Source organism: Strigops habroptila, chromosome 5 (genome assembly GCF_004027225.2).
Source record: "Strigops habroptila isolate Jane chromosome 5, bStrHab1.2.pri, whole genome shotgun sequence".
Lineage (NCBI taxonomy): Eukaryota > Metazoa > Chordata > Aves > Psittaciformes > Psittacidae > Strigops > Strigops habroptila.
The window spans coordinates 79650187-79664082 of NC_044281.2; the positions used below are offsets into that span (position 1 = coordinate 79650187).

A 13896-nucleotide genomic window follows, 5' to 3' on the forward strand; every position below is an offset into this window, starting at 1 on the left:
GGCCATCACTAACCCACGTCACTAAGAGCCGTACCTATGTATCTTTTAAATATCCCTGGGGTGGTGACTCCAGCACTGCCCTGGGCAGCCTGTTCCAATGCCTGAGCACCCTTTAGGTGAAGAACTTTTTCCCAATATCCATCTAAAACTCCCCTGGTGCAGCTTGAGGCCGTTTCCTCTTGTCCCATCCCTTGTTCCTTGGGAGCAGAGACCAGCCCCCTCCTGCCTCCATCCTCCTGTCAGGCAGTTGGAGAGAGCGATAAGGTCCCCCCTGAGCCTTCTCTTCTCCAGACTAAACCCCCCCAGGTCCCTCAGCCGTTCCTCATCACACTTGTGCTCCAGGCCCTGCACCAGCTCCATTGCCCTTCTCTGGCCCCGCTCCAGCACCTCAATGTCTCTCTTGCAGTGAGGGACCCAGAACTGACACAGGATTCGAGGTGCAGCCTCAGCAGTGCCCAGCACAGGGGGACAGTCACTGCCCTGGCCCTGCTGCCACACTGGTGCTGGTACAGGCCAGGATGCTGGTGGCTTCTTGGCTGCCTGGGCACAAGCTGCTCATGTTCAGCTCCATCAATCAGCACCCCCAGGTCCTTTTCCATGAGCAGGTTCCAGCCACTCTGCCCCAAACCTGCAGCGTTGCAGGGGGGTGTTGTGGCCCTAGTGCAGGACCCGGCACTCTGCCTTGCTGAACCCCATACCACTGGCCACAGCCCATGGATCCAGCCTGCCCAAAGCAACGAGCCCAACAGCCCCATAGACTGCAGCCATTGACCGCCACTGCCGCCTTCCCCTCTGCCTGAGCCCCGCCCCTCCCGCAAGCCCCACCCCCAGCGCTCTCCTATTGGTCAGAGTGCGCCTTCCCCTCCTCTCTCTCTCTCCTATTGGTCAGTCCGCCTTTTCCCCGCCCACCAACGCCTCCTGGGACTTCTCGGGGAGCCACGCGAGAGCTGGCTGTTCCGGGACTGACGTGCCCCCCCCCTCCCCAGGCCGGCAGCGGGCTGTGCCAGCGGCCCGCCGCGCCCCCGGCGCCAGCGTGAGGCGAGCGGGACATGGAGGAGATCTGTGGGGCTGGGGCCGCCGCGCCCCTGAGGGGAGACGTGGAGGAGCCCAAGCAGGTAACGGCGGTGGCAGGGTGGGGGGGACACGATGTGCTTCTCCGCGGTGCCCCACAGCCGCGGCGGGACGGGGGTCCTGCGGCTGAAGGGGCATCGCTGCCCTCGGCCCGCCGCGGAGCTGCCAGGTGCGGCTGCTCCCCCCTGCCTCAGCGGGGAGCGGGCGCGTACCCAGCCCACAGTAACGTTTTAGGTTGCCTCATAGGTGTGGATCCACCTTCCAGTTGGGTGAGTAAGGGAATGCTGTTGTAGGGCTGGAGTGCAGTAGGGAGTGTGCTAATTATGATTAAGCTTTAATTGTAAGCGGTGTTTCTGTTGTTATGCTTAAGTGCAGGGTGCTGCGTTGTATTTACATAAACAGTGTCCTGTGGATCTGTTTTTCCCTTAACGTGCGTCGGTTCAAAGCTCTCAACACAAGTGTGGCAGCTGCGTGTTTTGAAAAGAAATATGCCGTCATAAGGCATATTTATTTATAGTTCTTCCCTCTGAGGGTGCTGAGGCGCTTCTCAGTTGTGGCTGCCCCATCCCTGACAGTGTTCAAGGCCAGGTTGGACACAGGGGCTTGGAGCAACCTGCTCCAGTGGAAGGTGTCCTTGCCCGTGGCAGGGGGTTGGAACTGGATCAGCTTTAAGGTCTCTTCCAACACAAACCAGGCAGGGATTTGATGATTGTTAAAGCAGAAATGTGTTTAGCTTTAGTGTTGGTGTTTGTTAGTGAACACTTACTTTCACAAGCTTTTGCGGCATTAGTGGGAATTCTATTTTAGTTTCAGCCTTTCTGAGTAATTTTGCATTCCGTGGGAGCTGCCTTGAATAACATTTTACCCTTATAAAGTGGAGCACATGCTTGACGCAAGTGTTGGAATTTGGGTGACTGAAATGCTCATTAAGTATATGCAGGAGAAAGTTATAAGTGAATGTTAAGACTGGGCTTTGCTCACTAAGTTAAAAATAGCTTATCATAGACAAGTCTGGAAGTTTTAATTAGGGTAGATTTAGATTAGACATTAGGCAGAAGTTCTTCCCTGTGAGGCTGGTGTGGTGCTGACACAGGGTGCCCAGAGAAGCTGTGGCTGCCCCATCCCTGGCAGTGTTCAAGACATGGTTGGACACAGGGGCTTAAGGCAGCCTGCTCTAGTGGAAGGTGTCCCTGCCCGTGGCAGGGGGTTGGAACTGGATGAGCTTTAAGGTCCCTTCCAACCCAAACTATTCCATGATTCCATGAAATAAAGGACTGATTTCTCTTTGAATACTAGGGGTCGGTGTTGTTCCTTGGAGGCAATGAAGTGAAAAGCAGTGCTGTGGTGAAGTACTCCTCTGCCCCACCACAAGCAGCATTTGCCCGTCTTCAGGAGAAGACAGACCTGAAACTTCCACCTGCCAATTGGTTACGTGAAAGCGCTAAGCTGGGACCAGCAGGTACAACCATTCTTGGCAACAACAAGAAAAGTAAACCCTTTTCAAGGTAAGTAACAGCAAGGTCTATTTTTTTCCAGGCTTTTAAGAATAATTCTAATAGTGAACTTGGACCCTGTGTAATTGAAAGTATAAAGTGCAGACTTTACCTCAGCAACTTGCTCTTCTTAACCATTCTCTCTCTACTTTTCCATCCTTAGTTCTTGCGTGTGTGCTGTTACCTTGTCGCCTTTATAAATGATTAATGATGCTGGTAGTGCTGTTGATTATTATTCTTTTCAAGTGCATGTTGACACCTTGCCTGAGACAGTCAAGCTGACTTCATGTTCTTCCCTGGTTGGCTGTTGCCAATTGGCCAAAATCAAACTGACTGGTTCAGCCAGCCCTTCTGCTTCTGATAACAGGTGAAAATTGAACCTCTTGAAGGTTACTGAGCCAATTTGTAGCTTTTCTGGATCATTAGAAACCAGACCTGGCTAACAGATTGCAAAAGAAGTTTAAGAGTCATGTCAGGAGTGAGCACAGAAGGTTAAATAAGGAGCAAAACCAAAAAGCAGCATTACCTTTCGGTATGGATGTTTGCTCAACAGTTGGATGAGTTGACTTCAGAGTGTTTATAAACAGGAGGCTTAAATCCTGTGCTGAACAAGCAGATTCAACTAAGTCAACTAGTTAGTGAAATTTAACAGTTTGTGTTTAAATTCTCATCATCTGTTTTAGGAGATGTACACTTTCGAGCAGAGCAATATGTTTCTCAGGGCTTTATGATTTTCTCCTCTTTATTTTAGATACTACGTTTCTTTGTCAAACAGAGGCTGACAGTTTAATCTCTCTGTCTCCAGTGTCAATATTACAAAGCTAATAGCAAAAGTATAACTTCAGACACTTGCACATCATGTATTTGTTTAGGTTATAGTAATACCTGGTTTAATTGTAAAGAATAATCTGGACATTTAAATAATCCAACTTCAATAGCTTGTAATTTAGAGAGGCTTTAATGAGGGTGGATGAAGATACAAGGATGTGTCTATTACAACATGTAGGCCAGTTTTAGAAGACAGAAATTAGAGGTAAAATGAAATGACAGCAGCTAAAATTAAACTATTTATCGTACTTAATGCCTTAAAGAGAAGCTCTTTGAAAAAACTGTTCTTATTTTTAGTGTTAAAAAACGATTAAAACTCAGTTAAAACTGATTTCTCATAACTGTCGTAACAAACACTGTGAAATTGCTGATTTTTCTTCATTTCACAAAACTTAAGCTACCTTTTTCAATGTCTTGAGACTGGATCTGAGCAATTCCAAAGAGAGCTTTGAAAAACTTGCAGAACATAAAAATGGAATTGTTTTGTTAATTACCTCTAGCTGTTATTATACCTTGGAATGTTATCTACACTTTTGTGTGAAGAAAAGACTTTCAAAGATTGAATAAGCTTAAAAACATCCAGTTCTCTATTAAATGTTACATTTGTCTTAACTTGTAATGTTTTCCAAATAGCTTTGGGATGGCCTATGACTTCATTGACTCAGTTGGAAATGATGTGGATGTTGTATCTGATTCAGAGGTACGTGTAACTTCAGTTCTATCATTCAAACTCTTTTGTTGTATAAACCTTATTTTAAGATCACTGCCGTGGCTTCTGTCATCTTTGTGTCCTTTGAGGAAAAGTAAAAGATCCCCTAACGGGTCACTGAACTTCTGCGCTGTCATTTTAAGGGAGTTGTGATCACTGAATAAGGCATGCAGAGATAAAATCATATTTCCTGTGGATTTCCGTAGTTAATCTTCAGCTAAAATATGTAGTTGAGTGAATGCAACACATAAGTCTTGCAGTGTAGTTGACTTGTGTGTTTGAAATTACTTTTTTCCATGTAAATTACTTCTCTCAAGATGATTTATTTTTCCCCCATCCTTATGTAGAAAAAAGCCCCCCTCCAATCTTGTTTACTCCAATTTTTGCCAGCTCTTTTGGTGCTGGTAATATCTGTAGAACTCAGATGAGACTATTCAGAAGAGGAAACACACACATTCAGTTACTGTCTCAGTGTTGAGGTGTGGCAGATTTTTATTCAGACTTAGATTCCTCTGGTTATCTGACAAAGTGTTGGTATTCCTGTGGTGACTATAAAGCTTTTAAAATCCAAACCATAGAGTTGGTTTTTGTCACTTTCGATCATTACCTGGTTGTGATGATCCAAAGAGAGATCAAGTTTAAACCATGTGTGTGCTTTATTATGTGCTTTATACAGACTACTTGGTCTCTTTATTGGTGTCATTGATGTTCTCTGACCACAACAAATGGAACCTCTTGTAGAATGGCCTTAAAATCACTGGCATTATAAGGTTTTATATCCATGCCAGTGTTAGTGTATTCTTTGCTTACAATTTCCTCGGAATTGTCTTACAATGCAGTATAATTCTATTGATTATCTCTGTTCTCTTTTCTCCTGCTAGAACATTAAGAAGCTTCTAAAGATCCCTTACAGCAAGTCACACGTGAGCATGGCAGTACATCGCATTGGGCGGACGCTGCTCTTGGATGAGCTGGACATCCAAGAACTCTTCATGAGATCATCTCAGGTGAGTCATTTGTTCTTTAAGTATGTCATATGGTCAGAATGCATTATTTCAAGAATAGTGTAGTCACCAAGAAAGCATTTAGGTGTCAAAATGCCTGAGAATTGTAGGTGAGTCCAGAAGGTGCTCTGTCCTGCAGCACTTGGTTTATCCATGAACTGCATCTGATATCCTATATTTATGGTATTGTGGATATTATGAAGAAGTTCTTCCCTGTGAGGGTGGTGAGGTGCTGGCACAGGGTGCCCAGAGAAGCTGTGGCTGCCCCATCCTTGGCAGTGTTCAAGGCCAGGTTAGACACAGGGGCTTGGAGCAACCTGCTCTAGTGGAAGGTGTCCCTGCCTGTGGCAGGGGGTTGGAACTGGATGAGCTTTAAGGTCTCTTCCAACACAAACCATTCCAGCATTCTGTGGTTAAGATTCCACTTTCCTGTAATTACTTCAGCATTGCTGTACTATTTTATTATTAACAAGTGTGTTACTCTGTAACCTCTTACCATGTGTCTGACTTTCTAATGAAATCAACTTTTCAGTAAGAACTTTTTCAGAAAACACATTTCAGTACATGAGACCAGTTCACGACTTTTAGCTGTGGATTTATTTTCTGGGGTTTCTTTATTGTTGTGGATGAGTATTCATAAGTTAATAAGGCACTTGGTTAACTTTGCAGATGTTTCTTGATATTAATTTCATATTTATGATCTTGCCTAGACTGGGGACTGGACATGGCTGAAAGAGTTTTATCAAAGGCTGATTGATCAGAAGTGGCAACGGAAAAAGAAGAGTAAAGAACACTGGTACCAGAAGGCTATACTCTCTAAATTTTTGTATTACAGGTAACCTCATGTATGCATGAATCTTTAATTCTGCACAACTTATTTTTGTCTGGTTTCTTGTCTTGAAGTAGATGTTAAAAATCCATTATGGTCTGTCTTATTTACCGATTTATCCTTACACAGAGGAAACTGAGGGATGAGATCAGGAAATAACTGTTTTAACAGAAATTGAAGTATTTTAAAGTAAAATTAAAGAATAAAATAAGCAGCATGACTTAACTGGATGTTTCAATATTTCTGGGTTTGTGGAAAGAACAGCTTAAAATATATAAGGTAGATGGTGTCACCTGTAGTAGTTTTGCGGCTACTGTTTTTGTGGCTGTATTTTTGTGAGAGTTACACAATGAACAACTTGTCAACACAACAATTTTTTAATGCGTTAACAAAGTCATACTTTAAGAACAGCGCATCAAGTATAACAGTTCTAAAGTGGATCTGTTTGCATGCCATCAATTAAACTTCATGTTGCTTTGTCAGCATTAATGGTGATGGAGCTGCACAGCCTGTTCCTTCCACTTCCAAGCAGCACCAGGAGGGTCCTGTTTCAGGTGAGAGTGATGAAGCAGGAGGGGCCTCCTGGCCGGCTCCTTTTGAAATGCCTTCTTCGTTATCTGAAGATCCAGGTGCCTCTAACCAGGTTAGTGTATATAATGTTTTAAATGGCACCTATGTTTTTCTAGAGACATCTATAGTGAAAGATTTTCAAAGCTGTTGCTGCAGCAGTCTTTGCAGAAAGAAATGAACTAAGGCATTAGAAGAACTCAGCAGTAGGTGCAGTTCAGCTTATGCCAGTGTTTCAGAGCTCTAAATTTCAGAAGTTATTTTTTTCTGTCACTATAATGCTTAAGACATTTATCTGTGCAGTTTTGGGAAAGAAAACATTTGGAGTAGTCATCAATGACTTTACCTGCAAGTAGAAAAATCTGGGATAATGGTTGGACTTGATGATCTTGAAGGTCTTTTCCAGCCTAGTTGATTCTATGATTCTGTGATATTCAGAAGGTGTGTATAGCCTGTAGTTTTGGCCTTTCTTTTTAAACCTGCCGTTAAAATGAATCTGTTGTGGCCCTGAATTGATGAGGTGAAGAGGAAAATGGAAGATACATGAAAACATTTGCAAAACAGTTAAGCAGCAATTACTTGCTGGGAGATTACACAAGTGGAAAGCTTATAGTAATTATGCAACAAACTATAATTAGTATTAGGCCCTAATCCAGGGTTTCAGCCTGTGGCTAAGCTTATTTATGAAAACTCTTAATTCCTATGTTATTTGAGTAATATAAACCAGAATTGATTACATTTTTGAAGGGTTGGCAGATCTGTTGCATTCAGTCTATACTAATAATGATGCTATAGCGATGCTTGGACAGTATTATCAACTTGTATGCCAAATGACTTGGTCAGCTAACTTATGAAGGCTCTAACCTACATTATCCATAAAATTGAGCTAAAATGGTAACTGCATGTGTTGTGGTGTAGTAATATTCTAAAGTGGAGAAATATTTCAGTGCTTGAAAGCTTTCAGAAAAAGGGCTGCTTCTCTTTTCCACCTTCTTGGGGAGCTATTGCCTAATACAGCAGACTCTAAAGAAGCTCTTGTGTATTTGTACAGCCTCATTTTCTTTAGTTTATAAATAAGGCATCAAGGTTTAGTGTGAGGTGTCCCTGCCCATGGCAGGGGGTTGGAACTGGATGATCTTAAGGTCCTTTCCAACCCAAACCATTCTAGGATTCTATAAGATAGAGGCTTTACTTCTGGAGCCTGGTAATCTGGTGCTGACCCTGGGGTAATAGAATTTTTATAGAAACTTTCTGATTTCTTTGCAAAGCTTCTGAGAAGATAAAGTACAAAAGTTTGGGACTGGCTGTAGAAAAGAAGAGTTCTAGTCGCTGACCAGATGCTTTTTGTTGGTTAAAATGTATTTATTTAAAGATGTTAGAGGTAAAGGCTTTTCCCTGATATGCTTCTGTTGTTCAGATTATTTTTAACGGCCTAACTTTATCTCAGCAGCAGAATCACTCCTTATCCTTGTGCTTTTCACAGGGAAGTGTGCCTCTTGAACCCTCATATATAGTGGGGCATGTGGCCTCAGCCCCCAAAGAACAAAACCTGACTACTTTGTTCAATGACGGGGAAAACAGTCAGGTATGCTATCTGTGAAATTTGAGCTCAAGCACTGAACCCCCAATTTAATCAAACCTTTTACAATCTGGTCTCAATTGGAACCAAGAGAAAAACTAAGTCCCCTGTAGAAGTAGCTTTTGTGGCATCTGCAATCTCTCTTTTAAGTTAACGTGAATGCGTAGCGTAGTTCATCGTGTGCTGTCTTTTCTTTGCTGCTTTTGCTTCTTGCTTTCTCATAATTCCACAGAATGTCCTAGAAAACAAGATTTATACTATAGGGATTTATAGACCATTTTTTTCTCTTAATGAAGGGCCTCAAAAATGACTTTGTCCGTAATATCTTGTGGACCTTTGAAGACATCCACATGTTAGTAGGATCAAATATGCCTATATTTGGAGGTGGGAGATACCCTGCTGTGAGCCTGCGTCTCAGGTAAGGTTTGAACTTAATGAAATCAATGTGCCAGCCTTGACTGACTTGTTGATTTGCTTCCTGTTTCTCTCTCTGCTTGTTGTGTGGTTGACTCTTAATTTTTACATGCAGTTTAAAAAATAAAATCAATGCTTTAGACTTAAAGGGTGATACATAGGAAAACAGAAACAGTCCCAGTGCTGTGGGGTTTTTTAAACCTAATAAAGATACTAGATCTTTACAGGTTTCTTCCTTCATTTTCTCCCTGTGGAATTTGAATACCAGCACTGCCTTTCTTATTCTAAGTTTCGTCTGCAGGCATTTTGCTAAATATATATATTGTATATATATATTATAAATATATACTGTATCTATCCACTAATAGATGTATACACTATTACAAAAAAGAGTAAGCTGTCGCACAAACTTTACATATACATTTTATATATATGTGTGTGTATATGTGTATATATGTATATTTATATATATATGTAATTTTCCCCACAGCACTGGGACTTGAGCTGTTCTGTTGGTTTTCCTGGTTCTAAATGTTTGAACACAGTGGTGGTTTGCAGTCTTCCCTGACTTCAGTGTGAATATTCAGTGTTAAAACACACCTGTACATCTACTTCTTAGTTTCATTCTATTGCTGTTTTTATAAAAGAGGGCAGTAATATTTTTCCTACAGGGATTCTGAATTTCAATAACTGCCAGTTGGGCATAAGTACTTAAAACTTGTGATTGTAGTAGTTCTGAATTCTGACCTACTGTTCACCAATTCTTTATATTGATCACTTGATTATCAATCTTTCCTGCCTGTGCATAGGCAAATAATGAGCCAAAACTTGAAACTCATTTGGTGTATCTGTCATCTTTTAAAGACACATGTAAGAATTAACACCTTGCTTTGCAAGGCATTGTGGCAGGTCTTGGGGAAGGCTTGTGCTAGAATTTGTTGCAGTTAGTACTGCTCTTCCTTTAGAACTTAACTGCTTAGTATCTAAGTAATAGTATGATACCTGAAGCTTGTTAAAGTTTTGGTATAAATGTGGGCAAAAATTCAAATTGCTCAGGGAATCTGAGTGTGTTCCATTGGAGAAATCAGTACATCTGCTTTATTGCTATAAATCATAACAATTTACAAATACTTGTTTTAGTATCTGTCCACTCTCAGATGACTGAAATCTAAATCCCATTAGAAAACATCCCTAATATTTTCTGAAGAGTATATAAAGACTTAAATAACACCACCAATATTTGGTTTTAGGGATAACAACAAGCCAATAAATGTGCTAACAGGAATTGACTATTGGTTGGACAATTTAATATGCAACGTACCAGAGCTTGTGATGTGCTTTCATGTAAATGGAATTGTTCAGGTGAGTCTGGCTCTTTGCATTATGCCTAGTTAATCCATGCTTCAGTTTCTGGAATTGATCCAACTGTAGCAGATCTCTTTCTAATCTCACTGTTCTGACAAAAAGATTACAAAAATCTCATTATTGCAGAATGAGAAACATGTACACAGCTTACAGCAGTTACAAAATACTGTTGTATTTTTATTCTTCCTTTCCATGCATGCAAAATTCCCTCTTCTGTGTGAGCAAAGGCAAAAATGAGAAATGTAGCAGTAGAAATACATCAGTTTCTTGCATCTTAAAATCTGTAGTGTTCACTTGCCATGATAAATGCATGGTTTTTAAACCTTTGCTTTTACTGTTTTATAGTAAACCACATATACCAGCAGAGAAATCTGGAGAGGGGCTTTTCACAAGGACAGCTAGGGACAGGACAAGGGGAATGGCTTTAACCTGCCAGAGGGCAGATTGAGATGAGCTCTGAGGCAGAAGTTCTTTCCTGTGAGGGTGCTGAGGTGCTGGCACAGGGTGCCCAGAGAAGCTGTGGCTGCCCCGTCCCTGGCAGTGTTCAAGGCCAGGTTGGATACAGGGGCTTGGAGCAACCTGCTCTAGTGGAAGGTGTCCCTGCCCGTGGCAGGGGGTTGGAACTGGATGAGCTTTAAGCTCCCTTCCAACACAAACCATTCTATCATTCCATGATTTTCTGTAGCATATGCTGGTAGCATATATTTGCTTACTAGGCTGGCTAAGTTTCATTGAAGTAACAGTAAGATGTTGCACCTTCAGCACTTTTTTAACCTTCTGTTCTCCATTTACCATGCTTGTCACAGAAGTGAATCCTCTTTAGAGCTCTTACCGAGTAGTGTAATCACGATGTGCTTGCTTTTAAAGTAAATCATACAAATTAACTCAATTTACTATGGCACTATCATAATAGAGCCTTTGTTTCTTTTAGCAGTTGACAGAGACACTGGTCTATAAATTTGGGGGGGGGTAAGTAGCAGAAAACCCTCCTAATTTTGAGTTTTAACATATATTCCTTGCAGAAATATGAAATGATCAAGACTGAAGATATTCCCAATTTGGAAAACTCTAATTTTTCTACCAAAGTGATAAAAGATATTGCTCAAAATATCTTATCTTTCCTGAAATCAAACTGCACCAAAGAAGGCCATACATATTGGTTGTTTAAAGGTAAGTAGATTTAGATAATTTTGAAAAGATTTGTGTTAATGTCACGTTGATTAATGGAAGGTTTTGCCTTTCAGCAAGTGGGAGTGATATAGTAAAGCTCTATGACCTAACCACGCTCTGTGAAGAGACAGAAGACAAATACCAAAACCCTTTTACAATGCCAGTGGCAATTCTTCTATACAAGTGAGTTGTTTTCTTGTTATAATACTTAGTTCTTGGTGCAAGTGTATTAAGAATACAGATGAAAATCTATGATTAAATGAATATCTTTTGCATGTAAGCCTCAGTCTCACTAAAGCAAAACAGATTTTCTCCTCTTCACCATTTTTCTATGTAAATGACGCTCTTCCTGAGTTAAGTCTTGTAGACCCATCATAAAGTTTGGGAGACCTACATTTGCAGTAGGATTTTCTACAGCTTTTTTCCTTCTAGCACAAAGAAATTATCCAGGGATTAACTGTTTTGTTCAACTTTCTTTTAGAGTTGCTTGCAATATGATGTTGAAGAAAAACCAGAACAAGAAACACTATGGCACTATCAGAACATTGCTCCTTAATTGTCTGAAGCTACTGGACAATGGCAGACATCCTCAAGTAAGAATTAGGTGTTTTCTTGTAGCTTTGTGTAAATGTAGTAGAAATGCTGTCACCTGGTAATACTTTGTGTGGTACTTCCCCCTTCCTTTGCAAGGAACAGAATTTAGATTTATTTATAGACCTAGAAATTCTTTTATGCTTCAAGAAGCCCCAGTCTGTAGTTTTTGATTGCTAGCCTTCACTGACCCTCACTGCTGCATGAGTTTTCTGTCCTGCTCTAACAAGGAGCTTGTCATTACATTTGCTCTCTTGCTGTCATTCTCAAAGAGCCCTTTTGTGTTTGGAAGCTGTACAGACACTGAAGCAGATCTTAGCTAGATAGTGTTAAATGTGTATATAAGAACACTTTTTACTCTGAAAGTGGCTGAAAGTTGGGACAGGTCAACGAGAGAGGTTATAGAATCTCCGTCCTTTGAGATGCTCAAAGCCCAACTAAACGTGGTCCTGAGCAACCTGCTTTGAGCAAGGGGTTGGACCCCAAGTCCAGGGGGGACTATTCTGTGGTAGGTGGAAGAGTTGGAAATACAACCTCAAACTCTTGATCTCCTCATGAGACCATTGTATCAGTTGTGAGTACCTTGAGATGCTCTGCACTTTCAGCAGCAATAAGAAAAGTAATGAGAAGGAGATGAAGCTGTGTTGACCTCCTTTATTCCAAATACTTGATTCTGGTTCTTTTCTAAGGAAAAAGGGAATCCAGGTGCTCTGAAAGACAAGTAGTTTGTTAACCTTTAGTGAGGTAAAGGTGTGGGTATCTTAAACTTCAGTATTACTGCTGCTGGATGTGTTAGCTTCCTTTTTAGTTGCAGAAAATGATGGAGTGTGCAGCTTTCTCATTGGGTTTTCACAGTCTATTCGTTGTTTTAAATTGAGAAATTGAGAGGTTACAAGGGAGTATCAATGTCTTAACTCAAAATGTAAACTGGGCTACTGCAGGAGGCTTGGAAGTTGAGTGGGAAGGAGCTGCTTTATGCAGGCTATAGTGCACTAACATAGTAGCTTACCATGTCTGCTATTTATAGGCAGCACATCCTAACTTTCAAAAAGGAATATCTGAAATCTAATCCAAAGTATAACTCAATTTACATGTCTGTTCTAGATCTAAGCTGGTTTCAACTGAAAATTGATCCCAAAAATATGTTTAAAATGGTTTACAAGAAGAGTCATGGCATGTATTAACTACACTAGAAGGTCTTGGAATTTATTTTTTGCTTGCATAAGATCTTTTCCTCCTTTGCGTCTTGTGATCTACAAGGTCTTTTTTATCTCATGGCAGATTTTTACTTGTCTTGCCTGAATTAGAACACAAGTGGAGAAGCAAAAGCTTCTCTAGAAGGCAGCTGTGGTTTGAGAGAATCTGTAAAACTCAAAGGGTGCAAATAAACAAGAAGGTTCTTAGGGTGGTGCTAAAAGAAGAAAATGGGGTTATCAAGAGCTGCTCTTATGTATTTATTCCTCTTTTAAGGAGAAAACCCTGAAGCTGTCTTGGTCCAAGGTGGTCTGTATTCCCAATTTTACCTTTATGCCCTTCACTTGCAGAACAAGAGATGACGACCTTGTAAGGTGGATAGTTGACAACATACTGTCTGCAGATACTTGCTTCTTAAATACCCTTAAAACTTCAATGCTCAAACATATGGTTGTACAGTGTGTGTTTATATAGGCTGTATCTGCAGGTTATCCAACACCTATGTGCTTGTGCTCTTTACTCCTTATTCTAAAACCGTTTATATTGATGTTGCTTCTCCAAAGAAAACAATAATTTGAATGCACCTCACTGATTTTGGTTTTCTCTTCTTTAAAAAGATTATTGCTTCAGCAAACTACATGTTATCAGAGCTTTTTCAGTTGGATGAACCTAAAAAAGAAGACAGTACAGACTTCCCTATCAATGGAAATTCTGATGAAAGTTACAGTGAGGAAGAGGAAGAAATGCCAGACAGCGATGAAAATGGCTCTTACAGTAACAGCTCTGATCCACCAGATGACAATAAAGCAGTGGCTATAATCAAATCTGTTGGAGAGTTATCAGTACCAGAGAAGTACAAGTCTGTTCATCGAATACGTGTAAGCGAAGCTCTGGGGTTTTTAAGGGTGTTCTTGAAAGATCCACTTCATGCAGCAAAGTTTGTCCCTCAAATTAGATTTGTCTTCAGGTTAAATGGGGCGTGAGACAGTAGGGAAGGAAACTTGTGTTTTCTTTCATGGGCTGCTCATAGATTTGAGGTCTTTGAACTGCACAATAAAGCAGGTTCAATTTTCTTTCTTTCT

General features: G+C 41.0%; 1 protein-coding gene across 4 annotated transcripts in view; it reads left to right on the forward strand.

Annotated features, from left to right (window-relative positions):
• Window positions 1-887: 887 nt before the first annotated feature.
• EDRF1 (erythroid differentiation regulatory factor 1) overlaps window positions 888-13896 on the forward strand; it is a 29624-nt gene continuing 16615 nt past the window's right edge. For 2 of the 4 annotated variants that reach the window (XM_030485875.1, XM_030485876.1), the window contains exons 1-13: window positions 888-1115; window positions 2368-2576; window positions 4026-4092; window positions 4983-5108; window positions 5816-5940; window positions 6418-6577; window positions 7985-8086; window positions 8377-8498; window positions 9745-9856; window positions 10882-11029; window positions 11104-11212; window positions 11511-11622; window positions 13432-13692. In XM_030485875.1, coding sequence (XP_030341735.1) covers window positions 1050-1115; window positions 2368-2576; window positions 4026-4092; window positions 4983-5108; window positions 5816-5940; window positions 6418-6577; window positions 7985-8086; window positions 8377-8498; window positions 9745-9856; window positions 10882-11029; window positions 11104-11212; window positions 11511-11622; window positions 13432-13692 — 1719 coding nt within the window. In that variant the 5' untranslated portion in view covers window positions 888-1049. The remainder of the gene's footprint in view (window positions 1116-2367; window positions 2577-4025; window positions 4093-4982; window positions 5109-5815; window positions 5941-6417; window positions 6578-7984; window positions 8087-8376; window positions 8499-9744; window positions 9857-10881; window positions 11030-11103; window positions 11213-11510; window positions 11623-13431; window positions 13693-13896) is intronic. The other 2 variants (XM_030485877.1, XM_030485878.1) reach the window with 1 other exon arrangement.